General features: G+C 41.7%; 1 protein-coding gene across 1 annotated transcript in view; it reads right to left on the bottom strand.

Annotated features, from left to right (window-relative positions):
- PTPN1 (protein tyrosine phosphatase non-receptor type 1) overlaps positions 1–24,843 on the bottom strand; it is a 62,746-nt gene extending 37,903 nt beyond the window's left edge. The window contains exon 1 of the mRNA XM_006174977.3: positions 24,622–24,843. Within this exon, the coding sequence (XP_006175039.1) occupies positions 24,622–24,684 (63 nt within the window). The 5' untranslated portion in view covers positions 24,685–24,843. The remainder of the gene's footprint in view (positions 1–24,621) is intronic.
- Positions 24,844–25,235: the final 392 nt, after the last annotated feature.

Genomic DNA, 25,235 nt, shown 5'->3' with positions numbered 1-25,235 from the left:
TTGAAAGAACACATTGATTTGGGGGAACAATGACCCAAAATGGCCAACACCAAGATGTGGTTTAATAAATGATTATTTTTGAAACAAAGGGTTAAAAAAATCCTTTGGGAATCTAGGGAAAAGACCAAGTCACTTTTAAGGGTGAAAAATTGGACCGCCAAACATCCACAGCAATGCTTTATAACGCTTTATATCAGAAGTCAATGGAATAACATATTTTAATTTCTTAAGGAAATAAAATGTGATCCAAAGATTTTTAAATAGAGAGAAAATGGCCTTCAAATATAAAGGCTACAGACAAAATGCTATGAACATGCATTGTTAATTTATGGAATACTGTTTCTGTAAGCCATTCCTGAGGAATCTAATAGAGAATGAGTGTCAGGCAACCAAAATGACTAGAGGTTTAGTGAAGAACTGATAGTGAGCATTCATATTTACTAGCGGGTCTAAGGAGAAAGGACTGCTGTAAGGGAGACAGTGTACCATACAGAGGAGAGAACAACTACCAAAGGGAGTGTGGGAGGCAGGACAGAGTTATTGAAAAGGAGAATAATCTTGCTAATCAGCTCTGTGGATGCCAAGGGAGACTCCTCAAATATCATCTGAGGATACTTCAAATCAGATCCCGGGGGAGAAAGGAGGGAAGGAGAATAGCTGATTACCTATGAGGGCACTGAAAGCACTGTAAGGGTATATAAAAAAGATATGAGTATAGAAGGAATCATTAGAAACTACCAACATTCTTAAATACTGAAAGACCTAATCATTTATAAAATTTCTCCTCAAAAAAATAAAAACATGTGCAGTGTATACAATACAAAGATATAACGAAAAAACTTAACCAATGTTAACAGTCTAGTAGTGTCTACTCTTCCAAACTTTACTCTAGGCACATGCAAACATAAATAACGAATTCTTCCTACTTGTTTTTACACAGATAGGCTCACACTATACAGATTATTCTATAATATAATCTTTCTATCCAGCCATCTAACCTACTTTTGCTTATTCATGTATCTTTTTTAAACTGGATTTTCTAGGTGTATGAATCACATTGGCAAACAGAATAAATGTCTCTCCCAACTGTTGAGCAATAATTTGATTTTCTTATCTTATTACTTTATCTAGAATGTTCAAAACAATGTTCAATAAAAGCTAGATTAAGTTAAAAATAACTTCAGGATTTTAACAGTTAGGTCTGACAACAGGTTCTCTTGTTTAAGTAGTTCCATCTATTCTTATGTTATTAAATTTTAATTAAGAGTAGCTGAATAAGGCCAGGCAGAACTCAATAGCTATTTTTCCTAATGAGCGCCTAACCTCCTCTGAGAGATCCTATTCTGGACAGAAAGAGCACCCTTCTTTCACTACCCAAACTCTAACCTGACAATCATGCCTAACTAGTTTCCCTTCTCAAGTCCTTTCCATTTGCTTGGATAGAGTCCCTTGGCAGTTACCTCCTGCTTTTAAATTTTTTCAAGCTGACTGTCTGGTCGATGTGCTTTTAGCTAGCCCATGAAACTTGACGGCCAGCATCAATCATCCTGGCTTCTCTCTTCCTCTACTCATGCTTTCTGAGCTCAGTTACTTTAAAACAATTTCCCTTTTACTTTTCATATGTTTATTGTTTCTCTCCTGTTTACTCCAAAGTTGAAAACTGGGGGTATTTTCTGATTATAAAAGTAATATATTTCCACTGAGAAAATTCAAAACCACTGAATTTCTTCAATTTTTTTCAATTTCCAATGAAAACAATACCACACATGAAGATCGTTATGACCACTGAAAATCAACTGACCAAACATGCACCAACCAAATAGTGAATATCTTTTTGGTTATTTGTCCTGCTGAGGGGGAGTCAGTAGATAGTCAAGACCATCTGTTACCCCTTGAGAAGAATATCCACTCAAGAAATAAGAGCAAAGATCTCAAAGCCTCCTTTGTTACCTATACTTTCCCTGTATGTTTATTCTTCTACTTACTCTGTTCTGCTTAAATTATAGGCAACTTGACATTTACACCACTGCCAGACCTTTTTCAGACACTGCTGATACTTCGGTCCATTTTGAATGGCACTTAAATGGTTAGAAACCACCCAGAGTATCTTTCAGCAGCCAGTCCAGAAACTATAAGCTGGCTAAACTGTCTATAAACAATCAGTAAGCTGATAAAGTACATTGAGACTGACCGTGCTGTTCTCAATCTATTTATTTCTCTTACAGGTAGCTGCTTTTTAAAACAAGTTTAGGGAAAACACACAGGGCCACGAGAGGGATATATGACAGGTGAGGGGTGCTTTTTGAGGGCAGAAAAGGAAAAAAAACTAGAATTAAATTACATCAAAAATAGCATTACTAATACAAGAATCTACGGAAAACAATGCACACACAAATAAGCACAAGTAAAACTGAGGAAATCTAAATAAGATGGACAAACTGCATCAGTGTCAATATGCTGGTTGTGGTATTTATTGTACTAGAGTTTTGCATAATGTTATGGTGGAGGAAACTGGGCAAGGGGTACAAGGGAGTGCTCTGTATTATTTCTTACAACTGCACATGAATCTACAATTATCTCAATAAAAACATGACTTAAAATATGATTAACAGAATATAGATAAAATGTTCATAGTACTTACATTTTGTAGTGATAAGGATAAAGAAATTTTGTTTGTTTTCTATGGAAATGTATCACTTTAGAATGAAATACAGTATAAATTAGAAAAATAAGGTGGGTAATTAGGTTTATTTATTTTTCAACAGAGGTACTGGGGATTGAATGCAGGATCACATGCATGCTAAGCAGGTACTCTACCACTAAGTTATACCCTCCCCTCTGAAAAATAAGAGTTCTTAGCAATGATTGAAAGGCTATAATCAAGACTTTTCGGTATTTAAAATATGTTTTATAAAATCTCAAGGAACATGAGTAAAGTGAACATAGAACTATTTAACAAGTTATGGGATTCTATGTTAAGACAAATCCCTAATTTAAAAAAAACTGTATAAACAAAGAGGAAGTACTACTCTCTACCAGTGAATAACTAACTTCCGGGAGTCATCTCAGGAGGTGACATATCCTGGAGACCAATGCTTGGGCCACACCTGCCTTCCCTGTGTTCTTGAAAACCGCTAAGCCCCTTCTAACTGCAAGGCTCGCCACCCCCCTCCCATCTCGTAGGCCTCCCTCAAGCATTCCCTGACCCCTTCACACCAGCTTAAAGCCCCTTCTTCAACATTCTCCTTTCACCTTTTATTTTTCTTTCAAGGCACTTCCTCCACAATGAAAATGAATCGTTCGTGTGACTGTTTCCTGTCACCTCTCTCCCATGACTATAAAAGAGAACAGAGGTGTGTGCTCTGGATAAGCCTCACTCCTGAACTTGCCACTGCCTAGCACACTGCCTGGCAGCTGCAGGCACCCAATAAAGTTGTAACGAATTAAGTGCCAGCATAGTTTATAGGAATTTATAGACGACCATCATATTGGTTTATTGGGCAAATTAGGACTCTTCTGGTCAATAATTGTTAGGTGGATTACTCTTAAGCACCGAGTCCTTAATATGGTTTAATTCCACAAACATTTCTGAAGGATTTACAGAGGTACTCTATCTTATATGGCAATTAAATTCTATCATTAGCCATGAAGCAAAAATTGCATGCAATTAAGATTAAAACCTTGGAAAAAATACCTTAAATTGCCCGCATCAAAGCCTTTGATATTTTAAAGCCCAGATCTTAACCTCTTTTGTTTCTTGTTCACTTGTTTGTTCACTTTTGTTTCTTTTTGCCTTTCCCTACAGAGGATATCAAGGTGTGGTCTGATAGGACAATGTGGCATTTAAAGGAATTCCTCTTTTCTTTTCGTGGCAGTGTGTATAATTTAACCAAGTTAAATGTGTGTATGATACAAGTCCACAAAGTGACACTAAGCCAGACACTACAGTATACTAGCTACTGAGGATACAAAGACCTGAAAGATAGGATGCCCTATTTTTAGAGGGTTCACATTCTACCTAAGAAGAAAATAATATATAAGCAGAATAAAAATATTAATTCATATAAAATGTTATTAGGTGTTAAAAAGAAATACCATGCTGCAAAAATGCTATTTGGTATGTGTTCTTTCTAGTGACTTTCTTCCTAGAACCAAATCCTAATTTATCCCTAGAGATGGGAGTCCTCAGGTGGATTAGGACGAAGTTAGTATTCACAGAGGTAACAGAGAAAGCATACTAATAACATTTTCTACCATATCAAAAAAAGGAAACTTAATAGAAAAGTCAGCTCAGGGTTGGGTGTGGGAGGATGAGCTCCAGTGAGGCAGTGCCTCTGAGCTGAAAGGAGGGTGAACGGTGGTGGTTCAGCAGTCAGCAGTGGAAGATACAGCAGCGATCAGGACCCAGTTTGGAATGTGCAGGGGAAGGACTGGGGCTGGGGGGAAACCAACCAGCAGAGCTGGGCCTGGAGAGCTGGGCCAACACCTCTATCCAGATCTGCTTTAAGTACCTGGGTTAGGTGAGGCCAAGCAATCTGGAGACTTTACTCCCAGCAATGGGGAGCCATTGGAATTTTTCAAGTAGGACAGTGACATCACTTCTCGTCCAAAGAAAGAGCTGCTGAAGGTGACCATAAAAGGCAAGAGATGAGGAGGGCCTGAATAGAGGCAAGGGAAGAGGGTGAGAAGAGAAGGAAAGAGGTTCAGACGCACATTTCAAGAATGAGGTTGGAGGACTTGACTTGGCAATCAATTAGATGAAAGGGTGAACGAAAAGTTGAAGGTTACTTTAGGTTTTAAGTTAGTACAACTAAGGATAGATACATATATTACCTTAGAAACATAAGTATCTACTCATTTTATAATTACTCAATGGATTTCATAGTACAAAAAAATGCTTAGTGGTTAAAAAAAATCAAGCTTACAAAACAAGATAAAGCAGCGTTCTACACTACAAAATACATCCTCTAAACAAAAGTTTGAGAAAGTCTAAAGAAAACTAATATAAAAAGAATGCCCTAGAAAATACATAAAATCTTATGGGTATCCCATGTCTGATATATTTTAAAAGAAAGTAATATATTTGCACAGGTAAAAAGAGCTTAAGTGCTTGAGTGATTTTTTTAGCAAAATAATTAGACATTTTCAGAAGAACTGCCAGTAAATTAGACAGAGAAAAATCTAAAGTATCATTTGGATAAAATTTGCTAAAAGCAGAATATGCTGTTGAATATGACAGCTTCTATGGACAGACCACCTCACCCTCCCACCCTGTTATTTAAGGGAATAAAATGCCAGAAACTTCCAACACACTATGCCAGAATGCACTTGTAGAACAATCTGTAGTTCTGGGGAGCAGCCACATTCCACCTCCAGCCTCACCTGACCATATTTTTGTTTACAGTGATGTCAGACTGAGTTGTTCAGAAGCAGCACATCAAACCTTCCCTTCTGGGTGGGCAGGGGGTGCACAGTGTCCCTTTTTGCAGAGAAGTGAAACAGAAGCCATCAAGTCAGACAAAAAGCTGCACATGAACTACCAGGGAGCATCCAGCTCGGCAGCTCTCCACAAGCCAGTTTAAAAGTGCAAACTGCTAAATGGAAACACCCAGGCCGGCTACTTCTATCAGCTAAGTGCCCAATGTCCAAGCATTTCAGCAGTATTGGTTGAGGACCAAAATGAGGTCCAAGTTGAGTGCCAGTGGATTCAGAGAGGAGGATGTGATATTTATGGGAGATGATGGCTCTGGAGGCAAACCCTTTTCTCACGAGGCTGCCAGGACCAGGCCCTACTGGGCCATTCAGATGCTCTCCTGGGTCCCATCTGCTGCCCGTCCTTGCCCTAAAACGTGTACCAGGTGAGGCACAAATCAAGCCATAAGAGACCACAGGGACGACCTACCCACAGGTTTATCCAGTCTCTTGACAGGAGTCATCTTGGACCCTGAAATACTGCCATGGCCAGTTTCACAGGGTTTAAGTAGGAGGTGCACTATTCAGTTTCATGCACTATTGTGAAAAGGTCTTATCTGAAAACGAATCTTAAATAAGAAAAGCAATCAAGGCAGGCAGTGTTAGTTACAAAAGCTATTATTTTTTGCAATGTGATATAAACAGGGGGAATGAAACTGAACTACAGGTACAGTTTATAAAGATTAGTCACCTGCGATTCTGTAATTTCCCAGAGCAAAATTAACGTGATAACTCTGCCACAACATTTAACTTAGAAAACCTCAAAAAGACTATATATTTATTTCAAAAACAGGGGATTCTGATAGAATATCATTTATCATCTAATAGGATAAAGCTCTGGTCAAAGCCCCCCAAAAACGGTAACCAAGGGGTAAAAGGTCAATGCCTGGGGCCCCCAGAAGAAAACAAAAGGGGGTAAGGAAGCGACAGCCAGGCCTAAGCAGAGGATGGGAGCTGTCACTGCTCCCCAGTCCCAGAAATGCCAGCCTAATCTATTGCTCTTGGCTCTAACCTACATCCTGCAACCTTGAATCCTGCCTTTCCTCCAAAATCCATGGGAGTCCATAGTGATCTGGAGATGAGAAAACACACTTCCAGCACCAAGGCTGCATAAGAAGGGTATGTGTTAATATACACCCACACCCACCCCACCCCGTACACTACCCTGGATGGAACCCAGAATGATTTCTACTCATAGAATCACTATTATGTGTAAAATTAAATATTATATATGTAATCATTATCATAAATAAGCATTCTATGGGGAAATCACACATTGTAAGAACACTTTAGGTGTGCTGCAGATTAAATAGAAACCATGGGTAAGCCTGGAACTTAACCAACATTCGTAGCACTGATTCTATAGAAAATATGTTCAGAGTCCCAGACAACTAACTTTCAACCTTTTGAAGCAGACACACTTATGTATCAGGGACTGTCTGTACTTTCATGGTTGGCTACCATTTGACTCTATGCCAGCCGGAAAAGTCCATCTGAGCAGTGTTCCTGTGAACTGACCCAAACAAGAGTTATGGGGACACTCTGGAAAAACTGAGCCTCACAGCCAGGTACTCCATGATCATGCAAGACTGGCCACAGCCGTCCATCCAAAGCCTGTCGACTTAAAAAAAAAAAAGACTAAACAAGATTAAAACAAAAACAAACAAACAAACAAAAACCAAACCCAAAACATATGAACACAAAATGTGGCCACAGACTGAGCTTGAACTACTTTATAGTCTGTTCTAGTTGATTTTGTGGCTATTTATTAACATCTCTCCCAACTTTTAAGCATAGGCTTGCTTCTATCATCCATCCTCTTCACCTGGCATTGATAGATTGTAGATGTGTTAAATACAGATAGAAAGCAACTACACACAGATGAGAGAGCAGAAGAAGCAGTTTATTGCTAGTTTGCAGCCAGTCCAACGTCACGAGGAACGTAGTGAGAACCCGCAGAGCTTGGTTACCACGTCTACAGCCAACACCACTTGCCCCACATCCTTATAGGGAAGCAGCCCAAGATCCAACATGTCGGTAATTGCTAGTGGTGGCTGTGGCGGCCATGGGGGGAGAGGGTGGTGAGGAGCGGAAGCAAGGAAGGGGAAAACGAGACAGAGAGGATGACTGTGGATGGGGACTCAGTAACATACAGACTACAACACAGGGACCGAATAGGTAGGTCTGAACCCAACACACTAAAATACAAACGCTTACCACTTCCCACACCAGCTTCAACATGTTTTATAAGACTCCTGCCAACACTCCATCTTTAACACTATTTCTACTTTGTTCTCAACTCTTACCTATGAGCTTCAAACTTATGAAAAGGCATTTTTATGCTTAAAAAAAACTCAGCCAACAACACTGAGGATTCAGAAGCCCTGCTCTGAGATGAACAGAACGCAGGCAGGCGAGTGAGCACTGCAGTACAACAGGAAACCTCTATTCTGTTTAAACCCAGTTACCCTGATGAAAGACATTCCTGGAGCTCCACGTCTGGAGGAAAGGACACTGGACCAGGAAGAAAAGAATTCCCTTTGGGTCACAGGTCTGCTCGTGACCACATGCCAGACCTCAGTTCATTTGAGAAACAACCCTTGCCCCAAGTCATTCACCACAATGACTTGTGCTTAAAATAGGTAACAGAAATGTGCTCTGCAAATTGTGAAACTAAGTACCTTTATCTAAATTTGATTACATTCACATAAAAATTTCAGTTTAAAAGACAAACCTTAAAAAACAATCAAATACAACAAGAAGCCAAACCAACCTGAAATATCCCTTCTTCATCACCAGACCAGACATGTCCTTCTGCTCCAAGCTATATATAAAGCCAAGCCTGCCTAGGCAGGAACAAGGCTTCTACATTTATTTTTATTCCTCTCCTCTCTCTTCTCCATTCAAACAATAACACTCATTTCGTAAGAGCCAGAAGATGAGGGCAAAATTGAGATTTACAAATAATAAAATAACCTTTATGGCTTAACCAAGGAGAATACATTAAGAAAAGAGTTAAAAACAAAAACAATGATTTCATTTCACATGCAAATGCTTCACCTGCCCAGAATTTTTTCTTTTCTTTTCTTTTTTCTTTTTTTTTTTTTTTTTTGCTGGGAACCTTCTGGCAAGATCAAAATCTCAGGAAATTCCAAACAAATGAAAACTCCAAAGGCAAATTACTTAGGAAAAAGGATCTAACTTTAGAGACCCAAGCACGCTCCTCCCATTTTTGTCCAGTTCTTTACTTTTATAGAGGAGCATGGAACCAACCACAAAATCATATGCTAACGAGAGCTCTGCTTCCTGCAAGCTGACAACACTGGCTAGAATAAATGCCTCTATTTCCTGTCAGCCTTGGTCAGTCCCAGCTACCAAACCTAAGGTTTGAACGAGGGAGATTCTCATATGACTGACATCTCTCAAACTTGGCCAGCACGCTGGAACCCAAGAGCTAATCCACTACAGGGAAACTGCCCCTCCAGAGTGGCATGCACTGTGCACAGCAGAGGCAGGACCAGCTGAGGAAGACAAGGACGTGGTACAGACCAGACCCAGTTCCACCAAGTGTACGTGTCTATCTATCTGGGATGAGGCTCATCGAAATGAAGTCCAGCTACGTGCAAGGCACTGTGAGGGAGATGCCAAGAATTACACACAGTTCTCACTAGAAGGGGCTTCTAATTTCAACAGGGGAGGGGTTTATTCCATATACAGAAAATTATAGGGTAACAGGGAAAACAAAGCGTGTGCTAAATCAGTGGTGCGTCAGTAACACATGGTTTGCACAAAATGATGCCTCCCTATGAACCAGCTTCTAATTCACAAACCTAAACAGCTCAGCTCATCTATTTATTCAGAAACTACTTACCAGATACTTTTATATGCCAGGCGCTATACTGGGTACTAAAAGGTAGAAATGACACAAACAAAAGCAGTCCTGCCCCTTTTAAGACTCAACAGGTTACTTGGCAATAGGTGAGTGAACAGGCAATTACAGAACCACAGTCCAGTATAACCGCACAAGGCACTATGGAAGCCGAAACATAGGGGCCATGCGAAGACCTGTAAAAGGCACCTAACTTGGACCTGGGGAAAGGGGAAATCTGAGAAAGCATCTTACAAGGGGACTCCTAAGATGGGACTGGAAGGAAGAACAAGAATTAGTGAGGGAGAATGTTCCAGGCAGAGGAAATATATAAGCAAAGGCTCTGTGAGAGACAGAGAGCCTCACCATTCCAGGACCGAAGAGTGTTTGGAAAGCTGTCCCAGAGTGCAAGACTGTATACAAGCACGCCCTGAACTCAACAGTATTTCCTAGGTGAAAAACTGAGGCAGCCCAGGAAGAACAGAGTCAGATGAAAGGCGCAGCGTGCAGAGCCTTGGGAAGCTTCCCTGGCAGAGGAGCAGCGAAGAAGCCCAGAATGAGTGAGAGCTGGGACTAGCTAGAGAAGGAGATATAAAAGGAAAGAAAAAGAAAAAGAGAGTTATGGAAACTGGGGTTAGAGAATATTCAAGCGGCAAACAGAAGTCGACCATGTTAAATGGTGCTATGATAAGGATGCAGAGAATCCACTGTCTTAGCAACAAGGAAGCTAACGGTGACCTTGTCAGAATTATTTCAGTGGCTTGCTGGGGTGGAGCCTAACTTCCCTGGGTCAAGGAGTGACTGGGAGAGGAACAATGGACAAAGTGACCTATTTATTCAAACATTTCAACTGGAGAAGGAAACTTCAGAGCAGTGGCTAGAGGGGGAGTCACAGGAAGCCTGAAAGTGCTGAAGTGGTTCAAGGAAGATGGTAACACAGAGGGAGGGGTAAGGACGCATACCTAAAAGAATCACTAAACTCTTAGAGCAAGATGCCTCCAGCAGGTAGGATGGGAAGGTATCAAGATCTTGCACAGGTCCAAGGGTTGCCTTAGGAACAAAGGCTCCTTTTTCCTTGTGAGAGAAATTAGGATGACAGGCAAGCTTCAGATCTGACCACCAAGAGCCGAGGGAGACAGACAGGAGGTTAAAGATCAGATTTCTAGTGGCTCAATCTGCAAAACTGGGAGATTTTCTCCAGCAGCACCGAGGAGCCTGGCCCAGGGAGAGAAAGGCAGGCGCTGGCCTGGGCCAGGGCCAGAGCTGGATGGGTATGCTGATGGCAAGACGGGCAAAAGGGCCAGGTGCGAACGTGGGAAAGGCAGCATTGCAAGGGACCGGCCAGCTGCCTACAGAGCAAAGCGAGGACTCGGGTTGGAGAGGAGCAGCTGGAAATCCCGCTGAATGAGTCAACGCAGAGGAGGGGAAATAACTGAGTGAGGGAGCGCTGAGGCACTGGACGCTGTGATCAGAGAGTGGAAGGTCTCAGTCTAATGAGACGTCAAAGACAGAAAAGGTCCCAATGGCCAGGGCCTGCCAACAGGAGGGAGACAGCGGAAGGAGAGGGACACGAAATTTCCCAGAGGCGAGGTGAGGATGTCAGGTGGATGGCCCAAATGAACACCGACGTGGCCCAGGGGTGACCGCAGCTGTGGAACAGAAAACGTGTTGTAAGCCAGGTAAAGGAAGGGGAAAGGGAGGGAGGTGGAGGGGCCTACTTAAAATACAACTAGCATAATATAGGCAAGTAATTAAACAATTCTCCAATATGGCAATTTATTGACTAGGAATGCTTGCTGGAATCCTCTCTACGATACACATGCTGCCCCCTCCCCACACACATAGCTACATCTCCCTTCCAACCACAGTGTTCTCACTTTCTTCAGCAAATTTGAAGACATAATCAGCATAATCAATGATCAGGAGTCTTATCCAGAGTTTGGACTTCTTTTTATAATGCTTTTTTATTCATTTTCATCTTAAAAACAGTTGCTCCCCCACTGCAATATTCTGGCCATTTAACAGCTATGTTTAGTGATTCTGTTGAGAGGCCTGTGAACTACTGTTTTTCTACTCTGCACATCTACTGCTATGGATGCTCTATGGTGTCCACTCAGTGACATGTAAATGACTCCAAAATAAAACCAGAAGAAGGAAAAATAAAAACCAAAACCACACTTCAACATCCTCCCTCACCATTAAATGAAAAATATCTAAACTTCTTTTACTCTACTTTTCATCCATTGACAAAAAAACTCTCCCCTTTCCAAATCTGTAATGAATAGTAACAATTATTCTTTAACAAATCGAATCTAGGACTACTTCATCTTCAGAGCTAGAATTAGAAAAAGAAATAAAGGGACGATGTTTCACAATGTTAATGGTTTGCAGGTACCTAATTCCGGCTGCTTCTTCCATAGCAAGTAAAGAGTTTAGTAAGCATATGAATGGAAAATAGGCAGCAATCAGTAAATCATTCAGAATTACTCAAGAAGATAAATTTTTGTGTTTAAGTAATCATAAAGTCTCAGAATTTGTAATCATATCCAAAATGTTAAAATGCCTGAAAATTAAAGCCTACCACTTAGCCATTTAAAAGCAGGATAATTATCAGTAAACTTAAGTTATTTTACAAGGTACTTGACTTGAAAGAATCACTCAAACAAAGCCACCTGTGTATTGAGAACGGCTTATGAACAGACCACATAATGGGATAAGCCAGCCAACATTATTAAAAATATCCTTCAGAATTCACAATGAATAAATGAGACCTTTATTCTCATAGTGTCATCTGCAAATCAGGGGGCTAGCCACATATTTTCAATTTATTCTTACTGAGTCAGGCTTATACTTACAGATTCTTAAAAAAAAACTTTAGTTTACATATTAAAATATAATTCTGCCTTTTGTACAGACTGAAGAGTATCTGCATACATAGTTAAATAAGAAAAATGTAACTCTTTATATAAAAGCTACCACTTCATTGCAATGAACACTGTACTACCTGCCTACTGAGCACAATGCACTGTGGTCGGTGCTCTAGGACTGTAACATTGACGATGACACAAACATCATCTTCCCAGAGAAGACGCCGACACAGATGACCTCACTACACAGTGGCATGAGGTCAATGGCATGATGTAGCCTTCACTATGTCACCCTATTAGAAGGGTTTTGAGGCCATTATCACAGTCAAGGTAAGAAGTAAGGGCAGAGGAAATAGAAAAGAAGGGAGAGAAGAAACACATACACGTGTGTGTGTGTGTGTGTGTGTGTGTGTGTGTGTGTGTGTGTATGGAGAGAGAGACACACACAATCCATATGAATTGGGGGGAAGGGATGGGAAGAGGAGGCTTAAGACCAAAGAAGAAAGTTAAATATGCTCCCATGCTTTCAAGCTTAGGTAATGTAACACTTAACATGAACAGGGCAAGGAGGAGTGAACCTGGAGAACATACTGGGCTCCCTCCTGCCTGCCCTTGGAATCTCCACTTAGGTATTAGTTTTATAGACTGTCTTTACCTGACAGCTCCTTTGCTTTTCCTTCTCCCAATTGCCTCTTCCTGAGCGTCTCTAAGCACCCAACCCTACATGAGAGCTCATCACTCTGAACAGGGATGTCTCTTACTCAGCCCCTTTGCTGGCTGGACTACTGAACTTCTTAAGGGTAAGGACTAACGGCATCTTTCTTCCTCACCACCTGGCATAGAGCCTGGCACCGAGTAGCTGCTCATGGACCTGAATGAGTGAACAAATGGACTCTGCCTGAAAGGAGCACACAACTTAGAATAGAGGAGGAAATAAAGGGTAGGTGAAGGGCTTCATGGAGAAACGGATCTTCAGTTATTGATTTTAATTTCACATATACAAAAAAATATTAAATGGCTAATGCCATCATGTCACATGAGTTAGGAGTGCTAAAACACTGAGTTGGTTTTGTCCTCCTGAGATTTAGCTTTGGAGGGGAAAAGGTACAAAACTTAGAACAAAGATCTTGATTGTTTTATACTGGTAAAGGATCTTCTTTATCTATTGCTTGTTCTAATTTATCACAGACAACATACCTCTATGGAGTAAGAGATGGTCAACAGGGATCAAAGAAATAGCATCTCTTTCAATATATGAACCTGTAGCTAAACAGGGAGAGAGACCTTTCACACACTTTCTATGTAACCCATATATATTTTTTAAATCATGGCTATCATTTATTTTATCCCTTGAGAAAGAGGATAAGGTAGAGAAACAATCTAATCACTAATACAGATACATAATAAATGGTATCATTCCTAACCAGGTCACAAATCGAGTCATTAAAAACATTACTTCCTAGATTTCTCTGTGTAAGCATATTTGAGCCAGACATTCTCCTTATCAAGTCCTATAGGAACCACCCAATTTAATTTCCAAGCTGGTCATGAAAAATAGTTCGTGGAAATAATTGAACATGGGACAAAAATACAGTCACACTCAGTTGCTTGAGGTGGAAAAAAATGGTGGCAGCTCCCAACTTCCTCAAAATAGAAGGGGCTAAGGATGAAGAGGGAAGGGGGAGGGCAGGAAGGAAAGAAGCATCTGGCTAAGGGTTTTATCCCGAATTTTACCGTCAAGGGCACTCCCTCAGGCATGTCACACCAGCCAAACTCTGACTTCCCCTGCTTTGATTTTATCTAATGATAGTACACCAACTACTTACAAGGCTAAACACCTTTTTAAAATCATCTTAATTCTAATGCTAATAACAAACTCCAGTAAAAAACCCAGTCTGGAGTAGAAGCTAAAAGCTCAAGTGCATCCAAGGGTTGGGTCATTCACTATGAGTGAGGACAGCGGGTCCTGCTATGAGCTGTTGTCAGACTGAAGGACCCACACACACGACGGTCCAGCAGGAGCGGCACCCTCAGCTCACTGCAGAGGCGCGCTCAGACGGCGTGATCTTCAGGTTGTTCACAAATTTGTATTTGTTCACATACAAATCTGGATTTGTATGTGATTTCTCCTGATTCATATAAAATGACAAAAGTTTAAACTCCTCTTTTTTAAAAGCACTGTGTGGACCAAGCAAAATATAACTGGGTGGCCCATTTGTGACATCTAGGTAAGAGGTCAGAAATATGGGTAATGTCACAATCTACAAACTCTCTCTTCTCAAGTCCTAATCAATCGGGAGGCACAGCACAATTCCATCTCTCTTTGCATACTCCCCGCATCACCGAGTACGGCCACAGTGTCGCTGTAAAGCTGGATACAGGACATGGGAGACCTCAGGCGGAGAAGAATGTCGAGGCTCTGGCACTTAATTGTCCTCCTAAAATATTTCCTGCTATTAAAGACCAACTTGTGGTGTGTAATAAATGGTACTGCATGTAAAGCACTTTGTACAGTGCCTGAGGCACATAACAGAATTCAATAACTGTTAACTGTTACTGGGTTTTATTATGAATGAGGGTAGAATGTGGATCAGACTGCGTGTTTCTCCCTTGAATGGGAGATTTCAGTCCAATTACAAAACCCAATAATCCTCTTTAGAAATGAGAAAAATTTCAAAGGACACTGCATTCATCAATGTGGCATTCAGTAAATTTTACAAAAGAATTGGTTTTTGCCCTCACAGGGTGTTTTATTATTTGTAAGGACATAATGGATTTTTAAAGTTTTGATTTGAGTAAACATGAAAGTTTAAAGTTCTGTCTCATGGAACATAGAGGGCTATGAAATCTAGATGAGGAGGACATGAAGCCCCAATTTTTCCAGAAAAGCTGCCCCACTCTTCTGGCTCCTGATGTGACCACACTGTAGAACGTCAGATTCCGGTCCTGCTGTAAGGCTATCTGGTCTCATCAGCACATTTTACAGATCCTTCTTATCAACTCCCTCAAGGTCCCACAACAGTTAAAGACAGACTCAGAACCCAAACCCCGTCCTCTCCTTCCATCACCTCATAAGTCTCTGGGGGGATGTATGTTCAAGGTGGTTGGGGAAGGGTGGGTGGCAGGGCAGCCTGGGACTAAAGCTTTGAAACAAAACTGTTCTGTGGGAAATGAACCAGTACTGGAAACAGACAAAGACCTAGGCTTTAGAGGCAAAACACTCCATCAACCAAAGGGACAGGGTGGGGAAGGTTTCCTATACACAGTCAATCAAAGCCTTGCTTCAGTACATCTCAGGGTCAGTCATACTCCTTTAAAAATCCTCTAATATCAACCATGCCCTTTTAGCCGCTGGCTTGGCACAAGAGTTTTAAGTAAGCCTCTATGAAAGAATCTAATTTACTTGCTGGAAAAGCAGAGCCATCACTAAGCAAAGGAATCAGTGATTTTAAAAGAATGTTACTAGGCTTCAAACTGTCCAACTATTGAGAAAATACTTTTTTGAAATGTAGCCAAGTGTACAATATAGACTGGGGCCTACATTCAAAATGTATCTTTCTAGAAAGCATGTTTTAATGTCAAAGGATATAAAGCAAGCTGTGAACAGGAGACTAAAATTAGCTCAAACCACAAATAACCTAACATACTTATCACTTCCTTATGATCAACCTACAAAAATCAAACACTGAAGGCATTTATAAAACTTAAGGTGTGATGCCAACTTAATCCTTTAACTTCAGCTATATCCCTTCTTTCTTCTAAAATGGACCTGGCATAAACATTACCAAAGAATGACATTTTATTAACTTGAAGGCAAGTACAAGGGAAACCATCAGAGCTAAGTTTTGCCCTGTAAATAAAATAGCATGTGCCGCGCAGTTCTTAAGTGGTTAGAATCGTAACCACCTCCTCAAACTGAAGATAGGAAATTTCAGATGATGGACCACACCCATCTCCAGCTGCAGAGGGCTAAGGACGTACCAGACTCCCACTTCAAACCAAAGCTTGCCTGCATCTCCTCAAGCCAGTTATTTCCTACTTTCAGAAGCAACATCTTCTAGTGAACAAAGTCTGTTGGGAAACACAAAATTTGTTGTCATCAAACAGTGGAACAAGTTGCAAAAGGAAGCTTAGTTGGCAAATATGCGTTGATGAGAAAAGAGTCCTAGTTTGCTAAACTTCAACTAGTTTTACAGTGATTCTCTCTGCATAATGACTACATTTTAGTAAGTTTTCTGGGAAAAGCTCAAGCTTACAAAGGATGGAAACAAGTGGTTAAGTAAAGGTGAGTATAGAACCTACCAACGGCTACTGTGCACTCCTTAATACTATTACTCACTCTCAAAAGAAAAACAAGGAAAAGTGGCAACCTGGGTACTATGGTGAGAAGAGATGGAATAAAATACTGCGAGTGATACGAATATTCCTAGAAAATATTAAGAAAAAGTGTACGTGGCATACAAAGGAATAGTTAAGTATCCTTAGAAATGGTACCATGATAGGTACATAAAGGACCCATTAAAACACAGCACATCATGGGGATGTGGATTCGCAAGGAATGTTCGTGAGAGATGTGGACCAGCTGATCCTCAAGCATGACCAAATCACCCGGTGTACTGCGGATTGCTCCAGAAATGTGGCTTTGTGCCTGTCAACCTGATTGGCTTAACACAACTTCCTGATCTTGCACACTGCCTCACCCCTTCCCCCCACCTCCCAGGATGATCCGAAAGACCCCGGCAACGGGGAGGTGGTATCCAGGTAGCAGAGTACAATAACAGCAATGCTCTTAACTCTAAGATGCTGTTAAAAATACAGTTCAAATCATGGTAAAAAACAAAGCAAAACAATGACAAGAACAACAACAAAAAACACAAAACAGAATATCCTCCCTCCAAAAGACCACTTAATATCTTCTTAGAGGCCTCTTCTCTCTGTGCAAAAGTGAGCCACACAAATATTTATGACCCAATGAGGCACACTTCCCCTTTATTCTTTTAGAAGCAAACCAAGCTCTGACTATTTGAATAGTGAAGCAATACAAAAATCTAAGAGATAAATATAACAGCGACAAAAGTTTAATCATCAAGGGAATTTAAAGCTAACTCACCATATTATGCTAAATGCAGCTTGCCTATTTGTTCTCTTGAGTGAAGTTACACTCAGAAGTGATTTCATGCACAGACATCTTTAAGTAACCCCCTGTTTTTAAGAGAACTCCAACAATTTGGAGTAATTACTTGATGTTCACTTTCCTGTAAGTAATTCACAACAGTGTATATTCTCTGAGTAATCAGTACTCATGAGAATAAAAAACTAGCTAAGCTGCTCCTTGGAACTTAGCATGACAATTTTAAATTGAGTCTTCAAAAGGAAGAGATGCACCAATTACGGAGCCATTAGGTAAGGAAAAAAAGTCAAGGGGGAAAATGTTTCATAAGAGAGTAGTGGAGATAAGGGAGCGTTTTCCTTCTCTAATCGCTAACTAATAAATTTTAAACCATGGCTTTGGAAACCTAGTTTTGCTGTGCTCATCTTATCTTTGCAAGTGGTGTCGCCTGCCCACAAAAGCCACAAACACAGCCGAGGATTTTCCTTCTTTGTCTGTAAGAGAAAACATGCCTCACTCAGTCTTCGGGAAGAAAGCTCTGCAAGAAAAAGAGAAAGGAGCCCAGGACACAAGTTCACTTGGGCCCAAAGGTCTACTTCAACAGCAGTTCACCCTCAAGAAGGTTTTGGAATTTCCTGGCACAGTACTAGACCAAGAGGAGTGGGGGATATCTGTATCTTCCAGAGAAAATACAGACCTTAAGTGTCCCTTTGCTAAAAAGGCATGTTGACTGTGAGTCCATGTTATAGAACTTCTCGAAGTACCAACTCAATCTGATTACCATGGAGTATCTGTAAACCTCTACTGTCTTTGTAGAATCATAAGCATTCAGAACTGCAAATTGAATCAGGTCATAAGTTAAAACAAACAAACAAACTGAAAATCATTTATCAGTAGTTATTTCTGTCTGCAGTGTGACTTGCACTGCACCCCTAACATCTAGGAGGGGCTTGACTTTCCTTTGCCTATTTATTTAGGGGGAAAAAAAAATCTTCCATGGGAAATGGTCTCATTTCTAGTCTTCAGACATTCAACATTTATAAACTGTTGGTAAGATACTTGTGATTAAGCCGAGCTGCCTTGAAAAAAGAGAGGTCAGGAGCCAGGAAACGATGCAGCCGCGTCTACACAGTGAAGCATTATTTCTAAAATGCTGGCACCCTAGGGACTTTCTTCTCAAACATGGCAGCTGTGTAAACTGTTGTCCTCTCCAGAAGAAGTTTAGACCAAATGTAGGTTTCTTTCTAAAATTACAACATAAAGGGCAGCTACTCTTCATGTACCTAACTGGGGTTGAATCTTTCGTAAATTCTCAAGAATCAGTTCCTCTATCTTTACAGGAAAAACCACCCAATGCTACTTAGAGAAAAAGTGCAAGCATAACTCATGTCAGTGCCACTCACTTTCCCACCGTGTCAAACCAACCCTACTTATTAAAAATGTTCAATACTTCTTGGGAAAAAAAGACTTAATTCTTTTGAATCTTCAAACTCACAAAACTCCTATACACTTTTGAGCCTAACTGGACCCACCGACACCCAAACACCTTACAAAACTGAGTAACCACTGCAGTGTTTACAAGGATTACCTCAGGAACATTAAATTCTCTCTGTGAGTACATTACAGACTTTTATTACTTGATGTGAATTTACCCATCAGTTAGTCAAGGCCCATTTTTACAAAGGAAGGGACTGAAGCTTCAAGAAAGGAAGGGACCCATTCAGTGTAGTTAATGTTAGAGCTGAGACTAGAGAAAAAGCAAAAGATTAAACTATTCTTTTGGCCAGAAGGGTGGTCTGATCAAAGGCCAAAAATGTTTTCCTTTACCACTTGTACATTAAAAAAAAAAAATCACAGATTTTATAAGGGTTGTTACTTTACACAGAACCCTATTTTTATCCCAATCAAAAAACATTTCACAAACCTACTATAACTACATGCAAAGCCCTTTAAGAAGGCATGTGAGAACAAGTCAAGAGTGATGAGGACAGAGTAATTCAATAGTTCTTAGAGAGACAGATGTATCACCTTCAAGTTTCCTATTAAGTTTGCCTCAGGCCAAGTACAAATTTGCTGTTAAATTTAAAAGTTCCTGTGAAACAAACTGGTGGTATTAACTCCTACTGGGTAAGAACCCAAGCTTTTCTTCCAGCCACCACAGCATGCAACTCCAAATCGCCTCATCAAGCCACAGCTCAAATCATGCTGTTTTCCTGAGAGTGGCCTCTGCTGTTAGTACTAATGTGGGCTAATCCCACTGTGTGTATCATTCCTCCTCCCCCAAACGGGAAGTGGGAACCATGACTTGTTCGTCTTTACAATGTAATGGCCTGGGGCAAAGTGCTGACAATCCATTCAACTCTAACACCTCTTAGGCACTTTGTGCCCAGTGCAGAGGACACCAAAATGAATGAGAAAGATTCAACAGCTGACCTCCATAGCTTGGACTCTAAAGGAGCTGGACCCAGACAAAAAGGAGCAGCTCCCGGGAGAGCAGGACTTTAAAGGAGACGGGTAGAAAGGGGTGTGGACGCACACGGGTGAGAGCACCAAAATCAAGCTCGATGGGGCACACATCTGAGCTGGGAGGCACGAGCCAGAGTGAGCGGGAAAGGCAGCCGAGACAAAGTGCTGAGCCACGTACAGAGGAGTGAAAGATAAGGATGAGTTGGATAACGATGCACCTTCTGGTGTGGTGAGAAGAAAAGGTACAGCGAGGGGATGGCTGGAACCTGGCTGCCACACTAAGGATCTTGGACCTTACAGATAAACGGAAGCACAGAAGTAGTTAAACAGAGCAGGGACAGGCTGAGGTCTGTTTTCAACACAATTACTCCAGTGATAATGTGAAGAATATACACGGTGGGGCGGGGGGAGATGCTGAGAGACTGCTGAGGATTCATGCATTTCTGTAGTGTGAAACTAGAAATGACAGCAGTATTACAGGCAGAATTCGCAAACCTAGACTACTGGGATGGTAGAAAGGCCGCCATGGTGAGCAATCAATGAGATGTGGCAGAGGGAGTCGAGGACCATTCCGTAGTCCCCAGCACTCCTGGCTACTCAAAACACGCACACCAAGTGACTGGTACCCAACTACTCTGTCCTGGAAACAATGACCCAGAGAGACTTCCCATTTTCCTGAACACAGGCAGTATAAAGAAACATGCTCAGCCCATTTGTAGTCAGTGTTAATTGGTTATCATGAAGGGATTAACACAAACACTGCAGGAGGGATGCCAGCTTGTACAAAATATATATGTGCTCAGGCAGGCTTATGAAAAAGTACTTGCAATTAAGAGCACAGCATAGGACAAAACTGCCAAAAGGATTCTGCAATCTGAAAGATCAGAAAACAGTTCAAAAAAAGAACGTGAAAAAGAAAAACAAAAGACACAGTTATTTCAGCAGTTTATAGTCTGAAAAACCTCTAGAGGAAATTCTAAAATTTATTTATATTATGAAATTCAGTACACATTAAATTACATTACTCAATACCAGGCATTTTTTATAGGTTTAGGGGAGCTGTTCATGCTTAAATGCAAAATGCAGCAGAGTGGCCATGGAGCCCAATGGTAGGTAACTGGCGACTGAAAATCATTTGCATTACCATTAGCCCCCAGCTGACTTCTCAGAACCATCCGACATGGTTTACTATGTACTTCCAAAAGTACCAGAGTATTCCTATAAATATGCCAGTGATGTCAAACAAATAATGACAGCAAAATAATTCTTCCCTCCACTATTTCTACTTGTGCCCCCAGTTAATCTGAGTCCAGACAATTACAAACATCTTTGCGCCATTTCCAAAGTGGTGATCAGACACCTATATTTAGTTCACCCAAACCAGGGCCACACAAGAACATTTAGATCTAATGGGTCACTCAAGATGACTAGAACTTCCCAGTCTCCCCATGTCATTTCCGTTTGTCTTTTTTTCTTAAGTGAAATGAGTCATAGTGTATAGATCTTTCTCCTCTGCACAAAACACAGTTTTCCTCTGAAGAGAATCATATTTAAATAAAAATTACTGGGAAATTTAAATATTCATCTCGAACTATACCAACATAAGCTGTATAGCAGTAAGGAGTTTTACTGAGCTTCTGTTACAACGCGGTTTTAATCTAGTCAGGCATTAGATCGTATTTCACGATGAAAGCCGCTATAAAAACAAATGTCAATTGGAAGAGTGGCCCCTTTTACAAAGCCTGCCTCTAACATAGAATAAATCTTGCCTTCAAGTCACAAGCTATTGTTGCACTCTCCTTTATCTGAAACAATCAAATCATTCATACTGAAAACTAGTGAACACTGTCAGAGAATCAAAGACTTAGAGATGCGAGAAAGAGCAAAATACCTGACTCAAACCTTAACTACAAATGGAGGGTAGCTTTATCCTATTTTTCATTCATTCAAGCCCTCCCTTCTCTCATTCTTGCTCCAAAACCCAATCCCTTTTCCCTGTCTGTGTTCTCTCTTCTCTTCTGGACACTCCAGGCTTGCTATATATTAATTACTTCCACTTTTCAAACCAGACCTACAATCATTTAAATGATAGAAGACAATTTTTAAAGCCATTTAAACTTGCTATCAAAGTTGACTTTTCATAGACCTCGATGCTTATTAGTATCTACGCTATTTATTAGCGTTAACAATTAAAAACAGATATGCTCATTTTATCAAACTGAGCCAGCAGATATCCTTGCCTGAAACATTTGTTTTCTAAACCATCACATTTCTCAGTGCTCAAAAATCTACTTCATCCTTTGTTCTTTTCCCAATTGTTTCCAAGTTTTTACATCTTTTGTTCTAGTTAGAAGTTAGCATAGTGAGAAATAACTGCAATGCCGTGTTTAAAAAATGTTAAGCAAAAATGACATTATTTTTGTGTCATTTGTGACACATTATTTTTGTGAAATCACAACAGACTAAGCAAGCTCAAAATGACTTTGTATAAAGCCGCCCTCATTGTGACATGCTGTAAAATACTGATTTTTTTAACTTCCATTTTCTACCAATCAGAAACACATTTCTTTGAATTCTTGAAAAATAATGGTTTTGGTAAATTGACGCACACTTTGGAAAATTTGCCACTTTAGACTCAAGTGAACACTACATTTTTAAAAATGCCACAGCTGGCCGATAAAGAGCCACTTTCAACGTCAAGAAAGAAAAGAGCTTCTGACTTCAATTTTGTGAAAGAAAAATATCTGTACTATAGAGGTGAGAAAGCCCATAGTGGATAATTCTCTAAAATAAAAGAAACCACCTCCAAGAATGTGGCAATCGGTTCAGAGTCTAGAGAAATCTCAACGTACAGCAATCTCTACTAACTCCTGGGGTCCCAAGGAGGTAGACACACATTAGAACAATGAGGGAAATGAACAGACGACCATGCTCCAAGCTAGTGGCATGCTTAACACAGTTCTAACAATGCTTGGGTGACAGGTCTCCCACTCTGTCCTAAAACCGAAAGGAATCAAATTCAACCAAGAACTTTTTATAATATGAATTTGTTGTTGTCAACTGAGTCAGTTTTGGTATAAAAGATTTTCCCCAGTGCCTCCTGGAGGCCACCCCCACTTGTGATGGGGTACATCATAACCAACTCCAACACTTCAGATCAAGAATTTTTTCATTTAAAACCATTTTAGACTCTACTGTATAAAATTCAATGTAGAAAATGTGCACGTTCTCAAAGTCACTAGTGGAATTCATTCAATTAACTCAGAGAGACTAGATGTGGAATACAGATTTTATATATTGATCAGTCATACTTATACAGATTACAGTGGTTATAAATATTAGTCTATCAGAAACTAATATACATCACAGGGCAAGTAAAAAGAACCCTGTCAAGTAAGCTTGATGCAAATCCACATGAAACCAAGCCTGCCAAAAAAAAAGGCTTTTGTTAGTCAAGCATACCAAAGAACTGCTTAAAGCTTTTTTCCTTTTTAAGTGGAGCTCAAAATAGATTTTTAATACTACCAGCTGATGGACCTCACAATTTGCCTTTTGAGCCCATAAACTGAAAACAGAATAATCTGCCTTCTCCCTTTACACAAGTAACATCATCTCTCCATTCTGTACATCACGTATTTAAAATACCCAGTGCGGTTTTGGTTAATCTCCACAACCCCCGCAATGACATTTAATCGGGAGCACATATTTTCTTCCGAGGATTTAACTGCTTGTGAAAGTAAACCTCTCCGCGTTTTCAATCTGATGATGCAGAGATCTGTCAGAAACCCTATCTTCCTAACTTTTAATTTAAGAACCACTATAACCCACAAGGAGACGAGGACTGCAAAGACACTATCATCTCAAACATGACCAAAGAATAAGATGCTCGTCGGCAAAAGATGCTGTTTTTGAGAGGGTAAAAACGTTAACCTTCTCCCTTGCCTGCCTGACACAGGGTAATATTCCGGCCTCAGTAAAGTAGGTACTACGGGACTTCTGGCTGGAAGGCTCTTTGGCCTGATACTCTCAGGGCTTAGCTAACAGAGCAAACGTTTCTTCCTCTAACAGATCTTCTCTGACTCCCTTCTCTGAGGGAGCCCACCTTCCCTGAAGCCGCTCTCTACCCTACTATGTTTTGTTTTCTTCATAGCACTTATCACCATCTGAAATTATCTCTTCATGTGTTTGACTGCCCTATTCGACTCTACGCTCCATGGAGGATAGGATCTTGTCTGTCTTGTTCAGCGAACACTACCTCCTGCGCCTAGGCAGTGCCTAGCACGGAAGAGGCACGCCGATTCAGATCCATTAAATGAATGAACAGGAAGGGGGAAGGGACTGTCATCCTTGGGACTCGACGCACACCGAGACTAGGGGAAAGGAAACGTGAGGGAGGGAGGGGAGAGTAACCCTTTCCCCTAGGGAGACAAAGGAAGAGAGTCTGAGGTGGTCCAGTCTAGAAAAGGAAGTCGTGGGGAGGGAGGTGTTCTAGCAACCCCAGGGGGACAAAGAGTGGACAGGCAGGGGGGCGGGGTCGGGGCGCGAGGGTTCGCGCTGAGAGCAGAGGCGGGCGGCTTCCAAGCTTGAGAGGTCATCCGGGCTGGAGGATGTGAGGTAGGTGGGGGATCAAAGGAGACTATGAGACCGGGGAGAGGGGCAGGCCCACCCCGGGGACAAAGAGAGAGGGAGCCGGCCTCTGCCGCCGTCGGGTCGAATCCTCAAGCAGCAGGGCCGAGATGGAGGGCGGGACCCGGAGGGAGAACGGGGTCTGGGGGTCTGAGCGGAAGGTTCACCAGGCCGAAGAGAACGGCCTGCCGCGCTCCCGGGCGGTCCCGCACCTGGTAAATGGCCGCCCAGCTCCCGGCCTTGTCGATCTGCTCGAACTCCTTTTCCATCTCCATGACGGGCCAGGGCGGCTGCTGCGCCTCCTCCTCGGCCCACTGCGCCTTCTGCCGCTCTAGGCCGCGTCGCGCTCTCCGCCCCGAGTCCCGCTGCAAGCCTCGACTTCTGCCGCTACCGCCGCCCTAGCTGCCGCTGCTTCTTCATGTCAACCCGGCAGCCGGAAGTACGCACCGCGCTGCCACGGGCTCCGCCCCCAAGCAGAAGGACCAATCATCGCTTTGGAATGTCGGCAAGCACTTCCGCGGGGCGGAGCCGGGGGAGGTGCTGGGGGAAGCGGCCTCAGCCCCGCGAGACATCCTGCAGCGTGCGCTCCCTCCTCCCCTCCCCGGCTCCGAACTTGGGCGTGGCGCGCCCCCGTTGCCTAGGCGACCCCCGTGCGCTCCTCCCACGACGCGCGGGTTTGCAAGGCCCCAGCGGATCTTGAATTCAAGTCTCGACGCGGTCCGTTGAGTCACAGAGTGACCTTGAAGCATCTTTCCTGCAGCGCCAGGACCCAGGCCTCAGTGCTCCAAGCTGGAGTATGGGTGAGGGGGTACATACCCCCCTTCCA

Source organism: Camelus ferus, chromosome 19, assembly GCF_009834535.1.
Source record: "Camelus ferus isolate YT-003-E chromosome 19, BCGSAC_Cfer_1.0, whole genome shotgun sequence".
Classification (NCBI taxonomy): domain Eukaryota; kingdom Metazoa; phylum Chordata; class Mammalia; order Artiodactyla; family Camelidae; genus Camelus; species Camelus ferus.
The sequence above is the reverse complement of the archived record's forward strand: the minus strand, read 5'-3'. Positions and strand labels throughout refer to the sequence as shown.